General features: G+C 47.9%; 1 protein-coding gene across 1 annotated transcript in view; it reads left to right on the forward strand.

The window, feature by feature from the left end:
* phldb2b (pleckstrin homology-like domain, family B, member 2b) overlaps positions 1-22,288 on the forward strand; it is a 42,100-nt gene that overhangs the window by 11,897 nt on the left and 7,915 nt on the right. Inside the window, 14 exon segments of the mRNA XM_076051193.1 lie at positions 5,663-5,782; positions 8,675-8,859; positions 9,190-10,386; positions 12,531-12,872; positions 13,127-13,291; positions 13,388-13,525; positions 16,624-16,752; positions 17,654-17,809; positions 18,283-18,393; positions 18,484-18,558; positions 19,452-19,604; positions 19,763-19,963; positions 21,143-21,286; positions 21,429-21,528. Coding sequence (XP_075907308.1) covers positions 5,663-5,782; positions 8,675-8,859; positions 9,190-10,386; positions 12,531-12,872; positions 13,127-13,291; positions 13,388-13,525; positions 16,624-16,752; positions 17,654-17,809; positions 18,283-18,393; positions 18,484-18,558; positions 19,452-19,604; positions 19,763-19,963; positions 21,143-21,286; positions 21,429-21,528 — 3,216 coding nt within the window.

Consider the following 22,288-nt stretch of genomic DNA (forward strand, 5'->3'; position numbering starts at 1 on the left):
AAAAAACTGTTTGTAAAAAAAGAGCAAAGAAAGAGCTCTTTAAGTTGAGAAAAATAAGACAGAGGGGGTTAAATGTCCACTGGCCTGGTTACGGTTTGACTTGGTAACCACACACCACTTAAAAAAAATAAATAAATTGAACTGCAGGGTAGTCTGGAGATCATTAGCCACGTTTAGGAAGCAATCTGTTCTGTTTTGGAGACTTTTGAGCGTGACCTGGAACCATGTCAGTGTCACCCCTGGTTCAGTGGCACAGTTAAGAGAAAAATGTCCATGCCCCATAATAGAAAGTGCACTCACAGTGAGAAACCACCGGCACACAAACAGTACGCTTTTTCGCTTCTATTTTCAAAAGCAGACAAAAACTAAATACGGATCATCCCACTGTGCACATTTTAACCGAATTTGGGGTTGTGAGCCATTGTCCTGCTCTTCCACCAAGCCACACACATAATGAAATTCTCAATATGAGCTCGGCCAGCAGAACGAGCACACTTTGTCTTGTCTGCATGCACTTCAGCACGCACATTGAAAGGCCGTCAATGGCCTCACGCTGGGCGGAAAATGTTTGCAGATGACAAGGCGAACCAGATGAACAGATAAAAAAACCAGGGTAATAAAGATTTTTCTTTCTATTTTATTTGCTTTGTGCTGTTATCTCTCCTTTCCAAAGTCTCTGACCGGTGGCCAGTATTTGATTTGTCTCTTTGACCTGATTGGTCTTGCAGTCAATTTGTAAGCTTAATATAACAGAAAAATAAAACTGTGGGGTATTTATTTATTTAATTTTTTTTTTAAAGAAAGTGAGCGTCTAACTTTGAGTTACGTAAGGTTTGAAGGAGTCCCTGGTTTTACAAAGGAAAACCAAGGAAAGTAGGTAGGTAGACAAAGGAAAGCTGAAGGGGGCGTCTACCAAATACCTCACCGTCTAAAAGCCTTTGAACCTACCAACTGCAGACAGGGTGGCGAAGACGTCATCCGCGGTTAGCTAACTTCCGGGTTTTGATCCCCCACTGCTACATTTTTATTTTTTCGCTCCCTATAATGAGGCCATACGCGCTTAGTCAATTATCATATACGTTTTTCGCCGTCTTAATCTTCTCGAAACGATCACTTTAGTTGCCTCCCCCTCCAGTAGCCGACATGGTACAGCCCCGGTCTCAGACTTGTGGATGGTAAATCAGGCAACTTTCCTCCTCCTCCTCCGCGCGGAGTGAAGACGAGCCGTGCCGCCCCGCCAGGAGAGCGAAGCAAACATCAACACTGCGAAACCGGCTGCCCATTTGAAAACTCGTCCGTATTCACTTTGAACGCCGTGTGCTTCGAAGTGGTTGACTTTTGAAGCTTTTGGAGGAAGTTGCTGGATGCTCCTTTGCGGGATAATTGCGCGCCGGATGGGATTCAGAAGGTCTGTGACGACTTTGTTTTGCATTTGAATTGTTGTGTGGCAAAGCGTTGTCTATCTATCTATCTATCTATCTATCTATCTGTCTATCTATCCAGGTTGAAAAAAAAAAATATTTTGAGAATAAAACAGTATCATCAGTGTTTCCCCTTAAAACATTAAATTCCACTAACTACTCTCAGTGACTTTCCAGTCAGGCTTTCTTAGGCAGTTGTTATCATTGATTTGTTACAAGCTTTCTTACCAGCTGCCAGAAATTCAGTCATTGCCAATATCCAGCATTGCTTGTGTCCTCCTGCCAGATCCATAACCGAGTTACTCCCCAGTCACGACTTGATTGGCTGTGATGGAAAGCATCATAAACACAGATCGATCATTTCACTTTTTGGATTGTTGCCATCAAAGAGTTTGGCCCGGAGAGCAGGTGTGGCCAATTGCAGTTTGATGTCTTTTTTTTTTTTTTTTTTTTTTGGAGGAGGATGTATCATCAGAATGCCAATCCACGCCCTTGAGATGTAAATGAAGTAGCTTTGCATGCCCCCGGGGTCATACATAAATGGCAAGTTCACCCGACGGGTGCGAGTTCGTGTGACAAAAAGGTCCAGCCCTGAACAGAAGGAGGGGACACATGACACCTCCCAAAACCTGCCCCATTGTTCCGAATGGCATTGTATGCAAAGGTGTGTCTATGACCCACTGCCGGCAATTTAGGGCTCAAAGATAAAAAAAAAAATAAAATAAATCCAAATTTGGATAAATGTTGTAAAATGTCTGTTAAATCGGGACCACGACCGATTGTGTGGGCATTTCTTTCTCCGTGTCTGATGGATTAGAGGTTCTTGATAGTCCATCTGTGGCGCTGTCCGAGTGTGTGTGTGTGTGTGTGTGTGTGTGTGTGTGTGTGTGTGTGTGTGTGTGTGTGTGTGTGTGTGTGCGCGCGACACACACACGCAAAGAAGGAAAGTGTGGTGAGTAAGTGACTAAACTTATCTCCATCAGCTCTCTCGAGACGCACCAGTCTTGTTTGTCTTGTGATGTTACAGGACCCCTGTGGCCCCTGAGGGGGTTAAGTTGTGGTTTTTGAGAGCATTTTACACTCCCACCGGGACCTGTGCGTGTGTGTGTGCGCGTGTGAGCGCATGCATCGTCTCATGAATGAGCACATTCATCATTCGTTAAGAAGCCGATTGCAACAATTTTTGACAAGTTTCCATCTTTTGTAATGGAAAAAAAACCTCCATCCCTAAAACAAAACTGCTTACCTCAACCTCATTTTGAGTTTTTGCCTGACACCAAACCCGACCCAATTAGCCGCCGGATTTATTTTGACTCGGGATCCTCCTAATTGGTTTATTTTTCACTCCGCCCAAATGGGCCCAATTTGCCAATTCCTCCACTTAGCGTTACCCAAACAGAGCGACAGCTTTGAGTTTCCCCTCTTCATAACATTGCGGCGAGAGTGCCGCTCGGCCCGGCTCGGCTCGCTCCGATCTAACGTGGGAACAGAAATTGACTCCAGACGCGGCGGGGCTCCTGCAGCTGCGTCCTCAAAGATCCCGAGGTCTGACTTTGTAGATTAGAAACTTTAAATTATCCTATAAACGTGCAGGCGGGCTATTTCCAGTCGTGTTTCAGTTGGAGAGGGGCTGCCTGTGTGTGTGTGTGTGTGTGTGTGTGTGTGTGTGTGTGTGTGTGTGTGTGTGTGTGTGTGTGTGTGTGTGTGTGTGTGTGTGTGTGTGTGTGTAGGGATAATACAGTGTTTGGGTATACAAGAGAGCAAGGTAAAGGTCCATAGTATCGTCATTTTTTTAGATTTTGTAGAGCTGATGAGTTCCTGGAAGCAGCATGTTTAGCCCTATGTTGACAGCCTTCCACGAAAAAAGCTTTTCAGCTGATCGGGCTGGCTTTTGCTGTCGTTTTTGATGATTGCAATTCCTTGGGTGGTCTTGAGAGGAGGTCGTAGATAAGCGCCCTCATCGGGTTCCCTCTGTAATTGGTGTTTTGCGCGGCTTACCGATGACACTTTTTTTTTTTCTTGGTCGTACCCAGTTGCTGCTTCTTCTTCACTCTGCAGACTCCAAAAAAAAAAAAAAAAAAAATCTGATGCCGGGTCGTCGTTTTAATATGGAAACAGGCAACAAACCCACATGTGCTGCCCATGTGTCTGGAACCAACACCTGGCTAAGGGCTGTTGTCATTAACCTAAGGTGAGGTTCTTCTAGTGAGGTACCAACTCCCCTTGTGACATCACAAAGAGCTGGTATCCAGCCCAGCCTTGTTTTTTTAAAGAAGCAAAGGATAGACATTTCCCGCCGACTGACATTTACTGATGATCAAGCTTTGAATTTCGCAAACACAGTGGTTTTGTGCAATTCTGGCAAGTGATGCACGCAGAGGCGAGCGAGCATCTGTTGCAGTGCGCTGGTAGATTTAGGGCAGCCGTCTTTAAAGCCCCTTAGATGCGAACGATCCTGTGCAACACTTGCGCCTGAGAGGATTTTTTTCTGACTTTTTTTTTTTTTTTTTTTTTTTTACAGCCATCCCAAAACCTGTATTCAGGAAGTTGAGTCATCGAATTTTGCCCTGGTTTAAGAAGAGAAAGTGCAAATAAATAGAGAATCACTGCATCCTCCTCCTTCCCGCCGTCTTGTTTGTTTTCGCCTCCCCACGCGAAAGCGCACGACGCTGTTTACGTCGAAATTGGCCCGGAGGAGGGGATTAGTTCGCTGTTGTTTGTCGGCTGAGGAAATTAGAGAGAGGGTGGGAGGGGAGAGGGGCAGAGGGGAGGGTCGGGCAAACCGGGGGCGGCTGCCTCGCCCGGGCCTCCACTTTAAAGGGGTGGCACATGGCGAGGTTATTGTGGAGGGTAGGAAATTAGATTTTTACAAGAGCTGACTGCTGGTGATGTGTGTGTGCGTGCGTGCGTGTTTGTGTGTGTGTGTGTGTGTGTGCTTGTGCGCGCCTGCCTGTTTGCCTCTGTGCTAAATTCAGAGGGTTACTGCGAGCAATTAGGCTGGCGCTGCGACGCGACACGTCAGCCCCCGCGGGTAATCAGAGCGTACACATCATTTGGATGGGAGACGCACACACACACCAGCTGGCACAATGCACATTTACTCATGGTGCGAGCGCGTACTTTCTTCCTCCGCGCAAAACAAGCACCTTCTCTCCCCGCACCTGCGTTCGCACCGGCGCGTATTTGGAGAGCTCAGTGTCCAGCTGTGTAGACTAAACATCTCCCGGAGCTCGGGGTTTTTTTTTGTTTTTTTTGTGTGTGTGTTAGCTCTGCCTCGAAAGCCTCTCTCGCTCTTGACCCGCTCTGTGAGAAAATTACAGCTCTGGCTGCAAAAAAAAAAAGGTAAAAAAAAAAGGTAACAAAAGAGCTGGCTCAGCTCAGCGCGAAAGCATCCAGACAGGTGGTGTGACTTCTCCCAGACCTGAAACTGTCGCTCGTTATTCACTTTTCGTGACGCCGATCTCAAGTTTGGCCCGGGGATGAGATGGAAGGGAAATGAGAGAAAAGCAAGTTTCCGTTCAGTGTATTTTTCTTTTTTTCCCTCCCCCCGCTGGCCCTTCTCTGCTGCCTCAGAGTGGTTGCGCGTCTGACTTCAGGCCCAAGGAATCTGAGGCAACTGTAATGGAGCTATTAAGCTTTTCTGGCCGGATTCGCGCACGTCGGCAGGATTGTGTAAGGGAAAGGGGGGGGGGGGGGGGTGTTCACGTCGATCCTGACGGTTGAACCGGGAATCTACAGGTGAAATCCGCGCCCCCAAAACTCCCCCCACCTCAAAATGAAAGAGGATCTTTTGGTTTTTGGTGCAACTTCTTGTTTTTCTGGCCTAAAAAAAAAAAAGTGCATCGGCTTGGTTTTCCTTTCTTTTCCCTGCATCCGATGTCCTCGGTGTATGTGCCTGCCGGCCGTCTCTCTTCCCTTTCCCCATCCCGAGCTATTTGGACAGCTGTGGCTGACTGTGTGTACTCCAGAGGTTGCGACCCCGACCGTCTTGTTTAATACCTGGCCCTCCTCGCCTTAATTGATGGCCAGAGCAAACACTGCGGTTGTGCGCAGGCACAAGCCCCCCCCCCCCGAAACAAGCGCACGGCCATCCGGCCTGGGGAAGAAAAATATCCCGGCCTCAAACAAATTCTAGTGACGACCCGTCTAGTAGTGGAACATAGTTTCGAAGGCCTCCTCTGAATGGCCCTGGGGGATCGTGGATTATGAGCTCCAATTCTACTTCTTCTTTTTCCCTCCAGGTTATTCGCTCTGTCTGGGTAAATCCTGTTTCTTCCGCTTCAATCACCCTGAGGAGGCCAGCAGAATGAAAAGCATGCTTCCACCAAAGAGCCCCGTGTCCGCCCTGGCCTACAACACAGGTACACAGTCTTTTTTTCATTTCATTTATCATTCTTCATCTCGCCCTCTTCGAGCTGCCGTCCACATCATTCAGTTCCCTTATTTGGTCAGGTGGAAAGTCACGACGTCATCGGCGTATTGTGTGAATCACTGGATTTCTCCTTCCAACGGCAATAATGTGTTTTTGTTTGTGTACTTTATCGATCCAGACATCTGGAAATTTTTATCTGCGTGACCAGGGATTGAACCGGTGGCCTCCCAGTGTCAGGCCTCCTTCACGTGGAGATGAAAATGATCTCTTCTGTGAACAAACTCTTTGTCATATCAATGAATCGCATCAGTGGGACACTTATTATTGCACAGACTTACCCATCCTAGAGTGAAGGATCACGCTTCTACATCTCTGGGGTCTCTTTTTTTTTTCCTTTTCTGGGGTTTGTTTGTGGGTTTTTTTTTTAGCTTTTCCACACGTGGTTCAAAGGTGAAAGGTTAAAGGGCGTTGCATATGTACAGAATGTTGGCCCCTCGGGGGCAAACTGTCTTTGAGAACTTGGGCTGTACAAACAAAATGTGATTGATTGATCAGGTAATGAGTTTGTCCACAGGAAACCCCCGAAAGCGTTGTAGTATATATGCCAGGCCTGTAAGTGGCGCTGTAACACTGCCATGGAAATAACATGCACCAAAGACAGAAACAAAAGAAGACTTTGAGCACGGAATAAAACTCATGTTATGTAAATAGAAAAAGAAGATTAGACAATTAAGTTTGGTAGTGTTAGTTCGGCCTCCGATTGGCTTCCTGCTCTTCTTCTGGGGTTTTTTAGCAGTTCGGGGCTGTCGCTCCTCCGCCTCCTGCTTCCCTTGCTTCTCCGTCCAATAAGAGAAGCTGAATTGTTGTGGAGCTAAATGGAACCGATTGAAAATGACATCCAGCGGGAATCGACAAGGAGGACGTGCAGGTTCTTAGCGTCGAGGACGTTAGCGACCCGGCTGCCGAGCAACGGCGTCCATGCACGTGCAAGTCATTTTGATCAGATCCGAAGAAATCGGGTCGCTCGAGAGAGCGGCGAATCGGGATTTACGTCAGCGGAGGCCGTTGGTGTGAAATTTCTCCTCGGGATTTCACGGTGAAAGTATTTACGATGCAGCCCTTGGGGATAAAGTTACAGGTGCAGATGTGACCCGAGCAGGTGCGTGAAATTTTCCCTGGGCGCGAATCAGACGTCTCTCCCTCAACGCCAGCTTTCTCACCGTCACGCACATGCTCAGGGTTAAATATGAAATCAATAAATATTTCAAAGCAGCGTCTGCTGCTTTGAAATCCCTGACATGTAGATATACGTACACCGTGATCCTGTCCCCCGCGTCTTTTCTCAGGCGTATCAGACTCCGCCCTCTCGGCGTTTTTACGTTCAGAGCGCCGACGCGCGCACGTGCGCAGAGAGCAGAAACGAGCCGGACACAGAAGAGAGGAGTCAGAGCCGACGAGTCAGGAGGCCTCTGGGTTAAATCTGCCCATGTATGGACACAAACACCCCGTGTGTGTGTCTGTCTGTCTGTCTCTCTGTGTGTGTGTTTCTGGATCTTGTGATGTCTCTAATTTTCTGCCCCATTTTTCTCGTGCCATGTAAGGTTTGACGTTTTTTCTCATGCTCACACTCGGTAGCTTGTGGGAGTCACGGCGGCGTCCCTTCAAAACACGCTCACGCTTTTAGCCCTTTGAACATCTGGAGCGTTGCACGTCTTAGGCAGAGCCACACTTGACAGGTTTGGAAAGGTTTTTTGCGTGTGTGTGTGTGTGTGTGTGTGGGCGAGGCGGTTGTGTTTGCCACAGCTCAACACTGGGTGGTCTCAGCCTGTAAAGGCATCTTTTCCACATAAACCTCTACTGACAAATTAAAATAAAAGACGAGCCAAGATTGCCGCTCTGCCACTCTGCCCCCTTTGTCTTCTATCCTAAGACAATATTTATTTGGCGTGTATTTTCAGCATCTTAATCAAAAAGTACCACCGCCAGCGCTAATACTTGCAAACGCACCCGCAGACCTCAGTTGTATTTTGCCATAGTAAACTTTTTTTGGTTGTTGCTTTATTCGCCTCGGTAGGCTGTAAATGGAAGGAAGTTTCCAAACCTGACAAAGTTGAGGTTTGCAGACTGCAGACGGAGGTTTAAATCAAGGGTTTTCAGAAAGGGTGGGTGGGTGGGTGGGTGGGCGTCGGGGGGGCCTCCTGAGGGTACTCGGCGGTATTATGTGGTCTTTTTCATTTCCCCAAATCCTACCCAGAAAGGCTGAGCTCCAGTCGGAGTTAAATTGTTTGTCTTGGAGCTAATGGACGGGTTTGAGCGAGGAGGGTGTATTTGCGTCCTGTGTGTGTGTGTGTGTGTGTGTGTGTGTGTGTGTGTGTGTGTGTGTGTGTGTGTGTGTGTGTGTGTGTGTGTGTGTGTGTGTGCGTGCGTATGAGGGAGTCAGGGGGTGGGGAGTTGAAGCCTATTCCGAGTGATTGGCCGCCAGTTGTGGGTTGTTTGGGCCGGGTTTGTCCTGCCAAGGGCTTCGTCTATGAATAGCTGGAACTTCAGGTGCTTGCATGACATGCCCACCCACCCCTGCCTCCCCAATCTCCCCAATCACGTTTTTCTCTTCCAGCCGTCAGCAAGCATTTGATCATCAAGGGGCTGTTTCGAGAAACAGAAATCAAGTTTCCTCTCCAATTCCAACTCGCAGCTATGCATATTCAGGCTCTGCCAAAAACGTCCATGTTACTGTTGTGGAGTTTCACAGGAGGAAGGAAGTGCAGCCAATGCGATTTCAGCCTTGTGTGAACTATCCCTTTAAACTCCCTTCGCCCTCTTGCTTTCACCTGTCTCGCGTGTCGGTTCCCCCATCGTGTCCTCTCCTCCTCTCCCCCCTCAGACTACCTGAAGTTCAGCAGCGACTACAGCCACTCGGTGGTGGGCGGGGCCGGCAGCGCCAGGGGCATGAGGTCGGCCTCCGAGCTCCGGGACTTGATGGACACCCTGCAGCGCAAGAAGATCGCCCTGGAGAACAGCCTGAGGGCCAACGGGAGCGCCAACCCCTCGTACTTCAGCGTGACGCAGGTCAGACCCCCAACACCTTCCACCTCCATCAGATGTTGTGGTTGTGACCCCGCCCCTCTTTGCCGCGCAGGGTGTCAAAAATGTGATTCATTTTGCAGATTTAAAAATGTAGTAGGCTGTGCTGCCCTGATTTTGGATCACAATAAAAAAAAAAAGAGGTATTAAAGCTTAACACGTACGAACCTTTACAATATCAGAATCTCATGGTATGACACGATGATGATGAAACAATAAAACCTTGTGAGTGATTCATACTTCCACCGCCGGGTGCCGTTTCCATTTCCGAGACCGATTGCCGTGGTTTTAATGCCTTTTTTATTTTTCTTCCAGTCACCACCGACCACACCCATAACCAGCCCCGCCACGTCTTCCTCAGCCTATCAGGAGCAGGCGAGGCGTTTCTACGGCTCCGATCGACCCCCGATGTCTCTGAAATCCGCTCCCCCGCTCTCCCCAGGACGGCGGTCGGACCCCTCTTCCTCCTCCTACGCTTCCCGCACCGCCATGGGGCTGCACAACTCCGGCTCCTCCTCTTTGCTTTCCACCTGGAATGGCGGAGGCTCCTCCCTCTCCGTCGACAGCGGCGGGGGGTCGCTGCTCACCGCCCCTCCTCCCGCCTCCTCCCGCACTCCGTCGGCGGGGGGCGCCGTCAGCATGCCGTCCAGCCCCCGCCTCGGCCGGCGCAGCTACGCCAACCAGGAGCCGCCGGCGCCGTCCAGCGGTCGGACCCGCAAGTACTCGGCCGGCTCGCTGAGCTCGATCACGACGGGGGGACACAGTCGTTCGCTGCCCCGCCTCTGCCCCTCGCCGTCCCCCAGAGACAACGGCGGCGGAGGCCTGGCCTTGACCATGCTGCCCCCGCGGAGGTCCGACATCGCTGGCGGCTACAAGTACAGCAAAGACCTTTACAACAACCACCACCAGAGCCCCGCCCACGACCTCAACCACAAGAATCAGAGCCCCAGTTCAAATCAGGGCGAAGCTGTTCTGTCCATCTTCCTCTCCTCCCCAAAGACCACCGCTTCTGCTTCTGCTTCTGCTTCTGCTTCCGCTTCCGCTTCCGCTTCCGTCCCCCCCACCAACGCCCCGCCGGATGTGACCATCCCGTCCAGGCAGGGAGGCTCCTCGTCCCCCCGCGTGGCTAAGAAACTCAGCCTGACCTCCACCTCGTCAGTCAGCTCTGTGAGCTCCAGCCCTCCAGAGTCGGAGCAGCTGGCCGGCCGGGGGCTCTCCCCAGGAACGGAGCACTATTTGGGGGAGAGAAGAGGGCCGGGTCAAGAGGTCAACGGCACCCTGCCTCGCCTCGGACCGGGTGAAAGGAGGTCTTCGTTCGGCAAAGCCGGTCTGGAACACGGCCTGGGCCTGGGGGAGAGGAGGCAGTCGTTCGGAAAGGCGGGCGTGACCCCCCCGGGGGGCTTCAGGGAGAGGAGGGGGAGCATCAGCTCGCTGAGCGGGAAGGAAGAGCTGACTGACTACCACCAGCGGCAGAAGGAGGAGAGGCTCCGCGAGCAGGAGGTGGAGAGACTGGTAAGTTGGAGATGGGGGGGGGCGGGGGGGGCATCCAGGGCGGTGCTTTGTGGTGGCCAGTGAGGGCCATAGCCAGGGGATACCTACAGCATCTCAAGTAATATCTTTTTTTTTTTTTTTTTTTGAATCGCCTCATGCCAGTGGAGGCTTTGGTGATTTCCAGTGACATTAACACAATCTTTTTTAGTGAAACTCATGAGAGCTAGTGCGTGTGCAGCTCTCAAGTATGGTGGATATTTTAGACTCACAACAACTCAGTTTTGACACACACGTGTCACTCTCTGAGGGTGGCCAATTTTGGGTGAACTTTCCCTTTCAACTGTGTTTACTTGCGTGGCTTTTCTTCGGTTTTCAGCAAAGGCGTCAATTAGCTCCAACATCCACTGCATCATGCTAACAGGTTGTCGTCATGTGTTTTGTGTTTTTCCACACAATGAAGTGTTTTTAACACAGTTATTTTGTGTTCGCAGTTCACGGTCAGGTAAAAGATTCACTTTGTCTTTCGACTTCGCAGCGCGGGGAAGAAAAAAAAAAAACAACCCTCAACATTAATGAATACGTAATGACTTTTGGACTCTCCGGAGGGAAAGCGAGGTCCACCACCAGGGCGCACATGCCTCTGGCGGTCAGCCCAGCGCCGACTGCCATATTCTTAACTCCGTGTTTGGATTGTATGTTTGTGTATTTTTGGTACTTGGTCGTGTTCGGTGTCCTGGAGGTCCGCCCAGTGTGGGTTCTGGACGGAGAGTTGCGGAACGCGGCGCTTTAGATGTGGTTCTGGGAGAAAGCGGCCATATTAAAGGGCTGGAGTTCTGCTGCAACAGGTGGATAAACACACAGATGCTCAGCGCGTAATGACAGATTTGCTCTCAATTTCACATTCCCTCTCTTATTTGTTTTGGGTTTTTTTTTTTTTTTTCTTCCGTCATGTTCTGCATCTTGAGCCGGTGTTCAGAGGGCAATAGTTTACTCCCAGCTGCTCCCAAAGCCTCTTAACAGCTTCCAGCCAGTTATTTTGGGTTGTATTTACTTTTGCAGGATGGAATATTGCGGCGCAGCCTCGCCGGCTACGATAGGAGACGGTTAAAGTCTGCGCAGTGTCAAAAACAGGGAACTTTTATTTGAAGCCAGCTCAGATACCAGCTGGTTTTTACAGTCAATTCTTGTTAGCTTCCGTCTCGAAGAACAGTCGTTTGTATTTTAATTAAAACTGTGATTTTTTTTTTTTTTTTCTTAAGTGGTCGAACTGTTGTTTTTCCCTCACCGGCGATGGAACGACCGAGGAAAAGCTTTGTCTTGACTTAGTCTGCCCTCTAGCGGCAGGAGATGGGTTCTGCACCAATAAGTGCCGCAATGAGTTTAGATTTTAGGCTTATGTCTCAACGACTGCATATGATTTCTTTATGAATTAGGCCATCAGCCTGCTCCAAACTGCCATGTGTCTGCTCCGGTCTTTGGAGCAGACACATGGCAGTTTGGACTCGGTTCTACCGAACAGTCCTGATTGCAGTTCTCAGCTGTCCAACGCTCTCATTAGCGCTCGCCGACTCTCTCTCACGTACGCGCACATTCTTGCGTCCAGCCTCCTCTCTGCGTCCTAATATCACTTACACAAGGCCGGCGGCTGCGGCTCACATACTTCTGCCCTCGACACACCAGCGAAAGCAGGAGTATTTTTTGCTCTCAGTCGCCCCCCGCAGTGCTTCCTACTGCTGGTCGGGTCCGGTCGGCTGGTCAGTTGTTCTCGCAGGAAAAGGAAATGCATTTTCTACCTTCGGCAAATTGACTTGAGAGTCTGTCCGAGATTGCAGGAGAAGATGGTACCTGGAGTATTTAGGATGAGATGAGACGAGTTTTTAACTGGAGGTTTTCACTTCTGGGATGCTGCCAGTGGTACCTCAGTCTTGGAGACCTTTCTGGAATACTCACGCTGCAAATGGTTCTTTTTAATGGACTTATTTGACTTAACTTAACTTATTTATATGTATAGGTCAATGCTGAAGAACATTTTAAAATAAGCTTAAAGAATTATTATTGATTTCCCTTTTTGTTCATTATTTGATGGACCTTCAGAAAATGATCTCCAGTCTGTTACAGCATTGTTTTTTTTTGTTTTTTTTTAAATGTGTATTTCCTTCTCACAGGAGCGCCAGCGGCTGGAGACCATCCTGTCCCTGTGTTCAGAACTGGGCCAGGCGGACAGGGACGGGGGCGGCGCCACCGTGGCCGACCTCCAGAAGATCAACCAGGAGCTGGAGAAGCTGCAGGTGAACGACGAGGACGACGATGACGACGACGACAGCGCGCTGCCCGTGTTTCTGGACTCTTTCTCGGTCGGCGGGACCATGGCCAACGGGCACGCCGGGCTGGAGAACGGCTACTACAGCGACGGCAGGATGTCCGCCAGGCGGCCGTCGGAAACATCTCTGGCCAGTCTGCGCAGCTTTGCGCCTTCGCCCTCGCCGCGCCTGCTGAGGAACGCCGAGGCACGTAAAACCTTTCTTCCTTCTTTCTTTTTCCTTTCCCGGACGTCGAGCGAGCAAAGTGTCAGCATGCGCATCCTTCTCGCACATCAGCTGCTCGATATTTACAGCCTGTTTATTAGATTAGAGCCAGGGTCAAGTGTTACATTTTAGGATTGACAGCCGGTGATTGTAAAGAGCGGCGGTGGGCGTCCGAGGGAACAGAAATACACATGTGCGGTATCGTTTGTGTTTGGTCTGAGCGTTTTGCCTGTCAGAATGTTTGAAATGTCTGCCCTTCTGTCCGCGCGCAGGACCCGAAGCCCTCCGACGAGGAGGTGAGGCGCGTGGAGGAGGAGAGGATCCAGGTGCTGAACAACGTGGAGGAGGTGGAGCAAAAGATCAAAGAGCTGGACAACCAAGTGGAGGAGTCCGCCCGAGAGGTAAGAACGGGAAATGAAAAAAACAGAGCCACCGCCGACGGCTTTGTTTGTCAGGGTTATTTTTTTTTATTTCCCGCTGGTTGGGTTCCCTGCCAGGTGGAGGTGGAGCAGGCTCTGGTGGAGGCCGAAATGGAGTCGGAGGTGGCCGGCCTCCAGCAGGAGAAGGACGCGCTGGAAGCGCTTCACGCCAAGATGTCGGACATCGAGACCAAGTCCCAGCAGGAGAGAGAGAAGGTATCCGAAAGTGGATGAGAAAAAAAGGAAAAAAGAAAAACAATTTTGTCTCGGAAAACCGCACATTTAGCCCTCTGTTTACAGCCTGTCGCAAGAACACTCAGTAGTGTGTGATGTTCCAACGTGCCCGGAAGTTGACATCCTTCAGAGGTGGCTGTCTGGTTGTGTCACTAACCGGAGAGAAAATCATATACCGAGGCACTTTGTGACATCACAAAGGGTTGGTTTCTAGTGCATAGTTTTAAGTAACTTCAGCCAATAAAGTAACTAACCGTAATATTGATGAAGTGAATTTTGCGTTGTATAGGGGATCTTTAAATTAAGCCTCGAAATTGACCACAATTTAACCTTAAAACCTCTCTTGGGATTTTATTTTAACGCGCACGCTTATTGTGGGTTTTACCAGCGACGTGCAATTCCTCTCACACGGTGGGTGTTTCTTCTGTGTGTGCATGTGGTATCGAAAAATACGCTCATAAATGCAGGAGGTCATGTGACTGACTGGAAGGTGTTAATCCCTCTCACGACCCCCCCGCCCCCCCAGGTCCGAATATACATGTGTTAACACTGGTGGGGGGTGGGACGGTTGCCAAGGGACCCTGTCTCATACACACTCCGGCAGGAAGCCCGGCCGCCCTAATCAAATTTGTCCAACTACCAGTCGCGGCGTATTACTCTAAATTTACACACGCATCACGACAACAGCGGCAGACTAGTGTTGAGTGTCGGGTGAGGGACGGGTGTGTGTTTTGCGCGCGACGGCTTTGTTGTAGCCGCGTGTTGTTTGTGGATCATAATGTCGTGGCCTAAAGGTACACAAGAAGAGTTGTGGTTCAGTCTGCTCCTCAACACAGGGGCTCACCGTTGAGTCGTGTGCCAAAGGTAACGGCAACACGAAGGAAAGAAGATGAGCGTTAATTTGATACTTCAGCTTAGGGATGCGAATTGTCGATTAATTCACTAATCGTTAGTTGAATGACCTTATCGATCAATCAGCGATTGATTGATAAGCGGCGATTTTTCCTGAGATCCAAAATTTCACATTGAAAAATGTGTAAGGAACACATTATTCAACCCTTAAATATTCTGGGGGGTCCAATGTGACCCATTTTTTCATTAGAGAACAGTAAAAACACCCTAAACATTTATCCTCTGACTTTAAATTGACTTCTAATGGGTCCCATTTCAACTTAAAAAAAAAAACAACACTTGTTTAAAAGTAACTTGTACGAGGTACACAGATAAACACCATGCCATTTAACAAAAAAAAAACCCTGTGTGAAAATTGTTCAATTAATTGTGACTAATTTAATTTAATTGAATAAATTCTTAATCGACGATTAATCGTTAACACCCCTACTTCAGCTTCAGTTCTTAAACTCTGACGTGTAAACTGTTCGTAACTGCAGGTCTTTTGTTGAGACGTACAAAATGAATGGCACACAAATTAAAGTGAAGAAATGCTGCTTTATGGTGTTGACTTTACAATCTCCAATAAAGAAAATGCTCCCAACATAAAAGTTCAAGTTCAACATCAACAACAAATCACACAATAAAGTAAACATTGCAGTAAAAAGGCAAGTTAGGTGATAAAAATACCTAATAAAAGTGCAGCTTTGACAGATTTTTGTTTTAACTTTAATACTCTTTTCTGCTGTCTTTGTTTTTTTTATTTCTTTTACTGGAAGACTTTAGAGACCCTAAGTCAGTTTAATGGCACAGGTGCAGCTTCTTAAGGTCATAACATGTGAGAGTTTTTTTAAAAATTTTTTTATTCCTCGGTCATGAACAATAGAAGGGCTTTTACCATAACGGTTCAGTAGAAAGACATAATACCCTGCAGCTATCAGACTGTATTAAACACAGCAAGTCATGATACCAGACTCAGAGGGAAAGAGAGGCAGAATGATGGCATTCTGTGGGTAAGTGCTGCCCCGGGGTTTCAATTTTTTTTTTTTTTTTTTTTTCTGGCTGCCTTGATACATTGTGTGTGCGTTGAGGAGGCAGAGCCGCATCTTTGTATCCACCCTCCCGACCCGTTCAGCCAGAGAGGGGACAAAAAAAAAAGCCGACGAGAGCACCCATCACCGCTCCATTCATGTTCCCCTTTCCTTGCGTTCATCTCTGCTTCTTTCCAAGTCCAGCGCTCCGTCCTCCTGGGCAGCTTGCTCCTCCCACCTCCTCCACCACCCGTCCAGGCTAATATTTTCCCGGTGTAGGTACAGGATCTGTCCGGGCTACGAGATCCGTCCGGGGTCCTTACGGCAACTCTATTAGGACAAACTACATTGCGGTCGAATAAATAGACAGACAGACAGACAGATAGATATAATATGATTCTATCTATCTATATATAATCATATATATATGAGCATCATATCTATCTATCTATAGATAGATAGATAGATAGAATATAATGTGTTTATATATTAATAGATAGAATATTATGTCTATCTATTCTATCTATCTATATGTCTTCATATATAAGCATTATATCTACGTATCTGTCTCTGTCTCTCTGTCTATCTATCTGTCTAACAGACAGACAGACATATATAGATAGATATATTATAATAAAATGATGATATATAGATAGATAGATGCTAGATAATATTATATCTAGTATCATATCTATCTATCTATATATCTTTCTGTCTTTCTCTACACAGACAGACAGATAGATATAAAATGATAATATGATTATATATACATAGAATAAATAGATATTATATTATCTAATATACATATATACACACATATAAAATCATGTCTATCATTCGTTCGTTCGAACGCAATGTAGTTTGTCCTGATAGAGTTGCCGTATGTGAGGTCGTCGGCAGTCGCCGGACCCCCGGACAGATCTCATGGCAGATGACAGATTTTGAACCTACACCGGCACCCCCACCCTACCCACTCCCACTAACCAGCCATCATCTTCTCTGTCCCATGTGTGTGTGTGTTTGTGTCTGTGTGATTTGGTTTTATGTACGCGACCTGTACATAAACGCGCGACTGGGCGTGTGTGCGTGTGCGTTTGCATCTGTGTATTGTGTGTGTGCGTGCGTGCATATATGTCTGTGTGTGTGTGTGTGTGCCAGGCGAGTGAGTTGCTGCAGGCAGAGAGGGACAGAGTAGAGAGGTTGGCTCAGAGTGTTTGTGAGCAGCGCTCCCAGCTGGACAGCTGCCCTGAGGCCACCAAGGAGCCCCTGCAAGAGCAGCTGGCCAGGGTCAGTACACAAACGCACACACACTCTCAATACACTTTGCATATGTCGCATAAAAATGCTAATTTTAACACAGGCAGCAGCAAGTCTATGCATTCAAAATGCAAAGTTTCCAAGACATGAGGCAGATAATAGGCGTAGGGCTCGTTTTGTGTTGTTCGACAATGGAAAGTTGTGATCAACCTGGACTTGCATGCGAACAGCACGCCTCCACACAGCTTCCGCCTTTAACTAACCTTCACTTCACCCTTGGGTTGCCTTCTCCGACTTTTCTGGACCCCGCAATCTTTTTTAAAATTCTGAGCAAATGAGACTGGGTGTGAGATCTGCTTGGCTGTCAGTCGTAGAAACGGATCGCAGTGGAAAAGAAAACAGCGAGCCGTCTCCCTTCGCGTTGGACTCGTAAAAACGCACAGCCGTGTAGCCGCTGGGTTTGTTGCTCTGTTTTTCTCCTTTTTTTTTTTTTTTTTTTTATTGTTGACAGATACTTCAAAGGTGCCGGGGGGCATGGACTGGGTGGTCTCGGGGCTGTCACAGAGGGATTGGCAAGAAACTTCACTCGGCCCAATGTGCATGGGTTCTGCCTGCGAGGCTTGGTTGCTCTCAAATAGATTTCTTTAAGTTTATTATTCGTTTTTTTGGATGTGGAGATGCTTGCTGACTGCATCATGTTGCACGTTCTTATTTTGCCATGTAGTCTGCAGCTCTGCATGACTTCCTGGTTTTTCTTGGAACATTTGAATTGTGATTTACTCAATTTCAGAGTTCAAGAAGAACGAAAACAGAGCCACAAATTGATTTAAAAAAAAAAAAAAAAAATATTCCAAAAGAACAAACACTGAGAGCAATTTGTCCGGCCGTCGTAATGTTTTCTTTATCGTTTTGTGTGTTTGTTGCGCGTCAGGACTGCGAGGCGCTGGAGACGGAGACCAAGCGCTTCGAGGACCTGGAGTTCCAACAGCTGGAGCGCGAGAGCAGGCAGGACGATGAGAAGGAGACCCACGCTCAGCAGCTGCTGCGGGACATCGCAGACTACCAGCGGAGCACCGTCACTCGCAAGGTTAGGGTGGAGGTCGAGCGTTTCTCAAATGGTGGCTGTCGTCGCGACCCACCATTTGAGAAACTGTCTCCATTTGAGAAGCTGTTTCTATTGGGCTGCGGCTTCGTGGGTCATTTTTCTTATAGGGATTTAAAAATGCATATATTTATTGAGAAAATGCTGGGAATTGATTTTGCATCAAACACAATTCTATTCAATAATTTCAATAATTCATTTACTTGGCATAATAGAAAGTGGGCTAGTGTTTTTTATTTTTTGTGCAATAAATCTGGGTCTCACCCAGTTGAGAACCACTGTTCTAGGTAGCTTTTCTATATCGGAGTAGTTTTTCGATTTTTTTTTTTCAATATCGATATCGCAATATCGATCCCAAAAATATTGATCATCATATCGAATTTGAAAAATATCTCATCGCCCATCACTACTTTTCAAGTCCGTGATCAAACAATGAATTGCGCTCGTGTTTCCTTCAGGAGCGGCTGCTCACCCTGAAGAAGCAGGCGGCGCAGATTACCCAGCAGGCACAGCGGGAGAAGGAGAGCTTCCTCAAGGAGAGGGGCAACCTGGGCGCCATGCTGCACAGGGTACGAAGGCGCCGCTCCTTTAGTCAGCGGCCACATTTTTCTTTGGGATGTGAGTGGAAATGCAGACGTGTCCTGTCCTGTCTCTCGCAGGAGAAGGAAAACCTCAGCGCGCTGGAGAGGAAGTACGCCGACCTGACCGGGGGGCGGAGCTTCACCCTGAGGGAGGTAGGTTCAAGCGCTGGGTGGCCCTTCTTCCCTTTCAAAGCTCCTCAGGACTCTGGAGGTGGTGACGGCTGTGGTTCTTTTTTTTTTTTTTAAACGGGCGGGGTTTCCCCCTCTTCCGCTTCGCCAGGGAGCGTCCTCATTGGCCGACGTCTGTCGGTCCTCCAGGGGTCGCCGGCGCGACGCCGCTCCTCCTCCTCGCTCGGTCGGCTTGTGCGCTCTCTCGTCCCTCTTTTCCTCTGTCGTTCTCAAGAAGGCCGAGGTACCTTTTTCTCCCGCTGCTCGTTCTCTCTTCTCCGTCTGGTCTGTCCTGCTCACCCTTGCAAGTCGTGTCCTTCGTTCCCGCTCTGCTCGTAAATAACTTCACATATCCGGCGAAAACAGCCCATTTAGCCCTCTGTTTGCAGCCTCAAAATAACCTTGAACCTCCGTTTTGTCGTGAGAAAAAACAACAAAGTGGCCTTGAAGCTTCTGATGGGCCGGAAAGACTTTTAGATTGAAGGAATGTAGCCTTAAGGGATTTTGTTTGCATTTGATGGTCACGTGAACAGCAGAGCAAGCAAACAAGGTGAAGGATGGACTTTTCTCTTATCTCAAGAGTTCTTGATGCAGCCATATGCTTCAAAGTAGTAGTGGTACTAACTGCATGTCTTTAGTCTTTGAAGCTGATTTGAATAATTGCTCGTGCGGTGCCTGATTCTTAATCTTTATATCTTTATCTTTATATTCCTTTTCCGCTTTTGGCCTTGAACGTGTGGAAGATCAAAAACCCCTGCATCCTTCTAACGGCTCCTCCCCCACTCAGAATGTACCGACTGGCTCTGTGCTCTGCCTCACCCCCTCTACCCCCCCCCCCCCTCCCCCCTCTCTTTTTTTCTCCACGTGGTATTTTGTAGGGCTATGTCACAGTCAGTGAAATCAATGAGCTTTACTCACAGCTGGGGGGGGACCCTAAGCCCGCCCCAAAGCCCGCCTCGGCCAATGCCTCGCGAGAGTCTGACGTAAACCCCTCCCCTGACGGCGACACCCGCAAATCACCCGAGGATGAGGTGTGTTTAGTGGCGTCAGCTGAGCAACACCGTGTCTCTGCTGTGTGTGTCTCTCTGTGTGTGTGTCCTCTACTTTTTGCTTCTTCCTCCTCTTCTCCTCCTCCTCCTCCTCCTCCTCTTTCGTTTCCCCTGACGAGCTGTCTCCTCCCTCCCCGAAGCTCTGTCACTCGTCAGCGTCCGCCGACTGTCACTCCTCTCGCTCCTCCTCTTCCTCCTGCAATTTGACTGCCCGCCCCCTCCCCAAAGCGCCCTCTGTGCACTGGCCAGAGAACATGGTGTCCTACCGGGACCCCTCGCCCCTCCCCGACACCCCCCCGCCCCCACTTCCTGTCAAAAAACACCACCGCAGACACAGGCAGGTAATGTGTGTGTGTTTGGGTGCGTGTGTGTGTGTGTGTGTGTTTTGCACATGACCTACGTGATTTCTGCACGAGTGGATGGCAAGTGGATGTTTCAGCAAGATAACGCCTCCTTGTTTACAATCATTTTTTTTTGTATGTTTATGTATGATGCAGCCACACCTTCTAAAACACACACAAAAAAATATATTTTTTCAAATATTTCAAAAATATATTTTTTTATTTTTTTGTATTTATTTGATTAGGACAATGCACATTAATTGACAGGTCCGCAAAAGCCTCCATGCAAATATGCCGGAGTTGGCATAAATGCTCATTTTAACCCGTTATCTATCTATCTATCTATCTATCTATCTATCTATCTATCTATCTATCTATCTGTTATTCTATCTATCTATCTATCTGTTATTCTAAGGCAGATGTTTAAAAACATAGAAACAATACACAATGACAAATAGATGAAACATGCAAAGATCTTACAAACAGAATTGGTTCCAATTCACATAGAAGGGATAAGAAGATGACTCATGAGAGCAGGCCTGATTTGTTATGAACCACTGATTAAGGGTTTTTTTTTTTTTTTAAGAAGGTGGTGCAGTTGTGACAGCTTCTGACACGAGCTGGCAGTGACTGTGTTTCCTCTGATGGACGCCACCATTTGGCCAAATTTACTTTTGCGCTTTTGTGCATGACAGTCTCCTCTGCTCAGTGCTCTGGTGTTGCTGTAGATGATTTTTTTCTTTATCAACTCCTGTTGTGGTGTTGGGGCTAAACCATTCATATGTGTTTTTCCCACTGTGTATGTGCCCTGTTGGCTGCATTACCAAAAAAATGTTTTCAGTTTTTCAGTTTTGTTTTTTTTTTTTTTTTAGCTGTATAATGAGTTACATTTAAATTTCAACCAGAACAAAAATGAATGAATGAATGAAACATGTTGGTTGCCAGTCAAATGCATGGATGACGATGTGTGTAAAAACCCAAGGACGTTGCCTGCAGCTCTTCCCCCATTTTGTGTTTCGTGTTTGGTGACGTTGAGCCATGTGGATGTTTGTTGATGTTTGACCCTGAAGATTAATTTGCTCATCTGTACCCGTGAACGTGCATGGCCAGGTAAAGAACTGCCAATTCAACAGTCTGTGGGATCACGTCGGCATGTCAACGTCTCTTTTGTCCGAGCAGCATCTCCGCTCGCTGGAGGGGAGGAAGCGCTCGGAGAAGGAGGGCGCCTTCGCTCTCAGCGACACGCTGCCGCGGAAGAGGAACACGGCCGCCGTCACTCCTCAGTTCTCCTGCGCGACGCTCGGCCGCACTTTCCCGAACAAGGTAAGGGGGAGGGGGGGTTGGGGGGGGGGGGTAATGCCGACTGGCTCTGTTGCCGCAGTGCGTGTGAACTTTATTTGTCATGAACGCTTGTGATTGACAAGAGCTGCTTTCTTTGCCCGTCCTATTTTTTTTCCCCCGGCAGAGCCATCCGCCCCTCGTGCAGAGCACCAGCTGCGGCAGCATCCTTCCCAGAATGCTCTCCTTATCCAACAAGGAAAGCGATGGCCGGCGTATGAACAGAGGTAAAAAAAACAAAAAGATGCATGACGCTATCAAACTAATTTTAGTGCCAGTGGCCTTTCAGTTCATTTCCACTTTGCAGCCTCCTTTGATAACATTTAGTGTGCGACCCATCCCCCATCCACGTTGTGCAATTTCCCTGTCTTCTTGTTTAGATGTGCGTGGGCTCAAAGTAGGGATGCAAATTATTGATTCATTCATTAGTCGTTAGTTTATTGACTTGACTATCGATCGATTAATGATGAATTTTTTTCCTGAGAACCTACATTTCACAATGAAAAATGTGTGAGGAGGGCATTATTTAACCCTTGAGGGTCCAATGTGACCAATTTTTACATTAGAGAACAATAAAAAATAAAAGATAAAAAAAAACCTAACCTCTGACTTGAAGTTGACACACAGTTCACATTTCAACTTTTTTTTTTTTTTAAGTAGTTATAAGTAACTTTTTCTAGGTATACAGATGTATACCACGACATTTAACAATTTTTTTTTTAATTAATTGCGACTAATTTAATTTAGTTGATAAAATTTTGAATCGACAATTAATCAACTATCGATTATTTGTTAACATCCTTAGTTCTAAGGCACTTTGTTCTATTTAGGCCATTTGTCAGCCAGTGGCTGTGAGAATGTTGGCCATGTTATTGCAACGGATTCGCCTGAGCACGTGCGTCTGGTCCCTCGGTCCCCGCGGTGCCTTGATCTGTCTCATCAGATGGGCGGGTCCTCTTTCACGGGCCGATGGTATCAGCAGCTTCT

The sequence above is a fragment of the Nelusetta ayraudi genome, unplaced genomic scaffold (genome assembly GCF_046127955.1).
Source record: "Nelusetta ayraudi isolate G7.1 ecotype Tasmania unplaced genomic scaffold, CSIRO-AGI_Nayr_v1 ptg000132l, whole genome shotgun sequence".
Taxonomy (NCBI): Eukaryota; Metazoa; Chordata; class Actinopteri; order Tetraodontiformes; family Monacanthidae; genus Nelusetta; species Nelusetta ayraudi.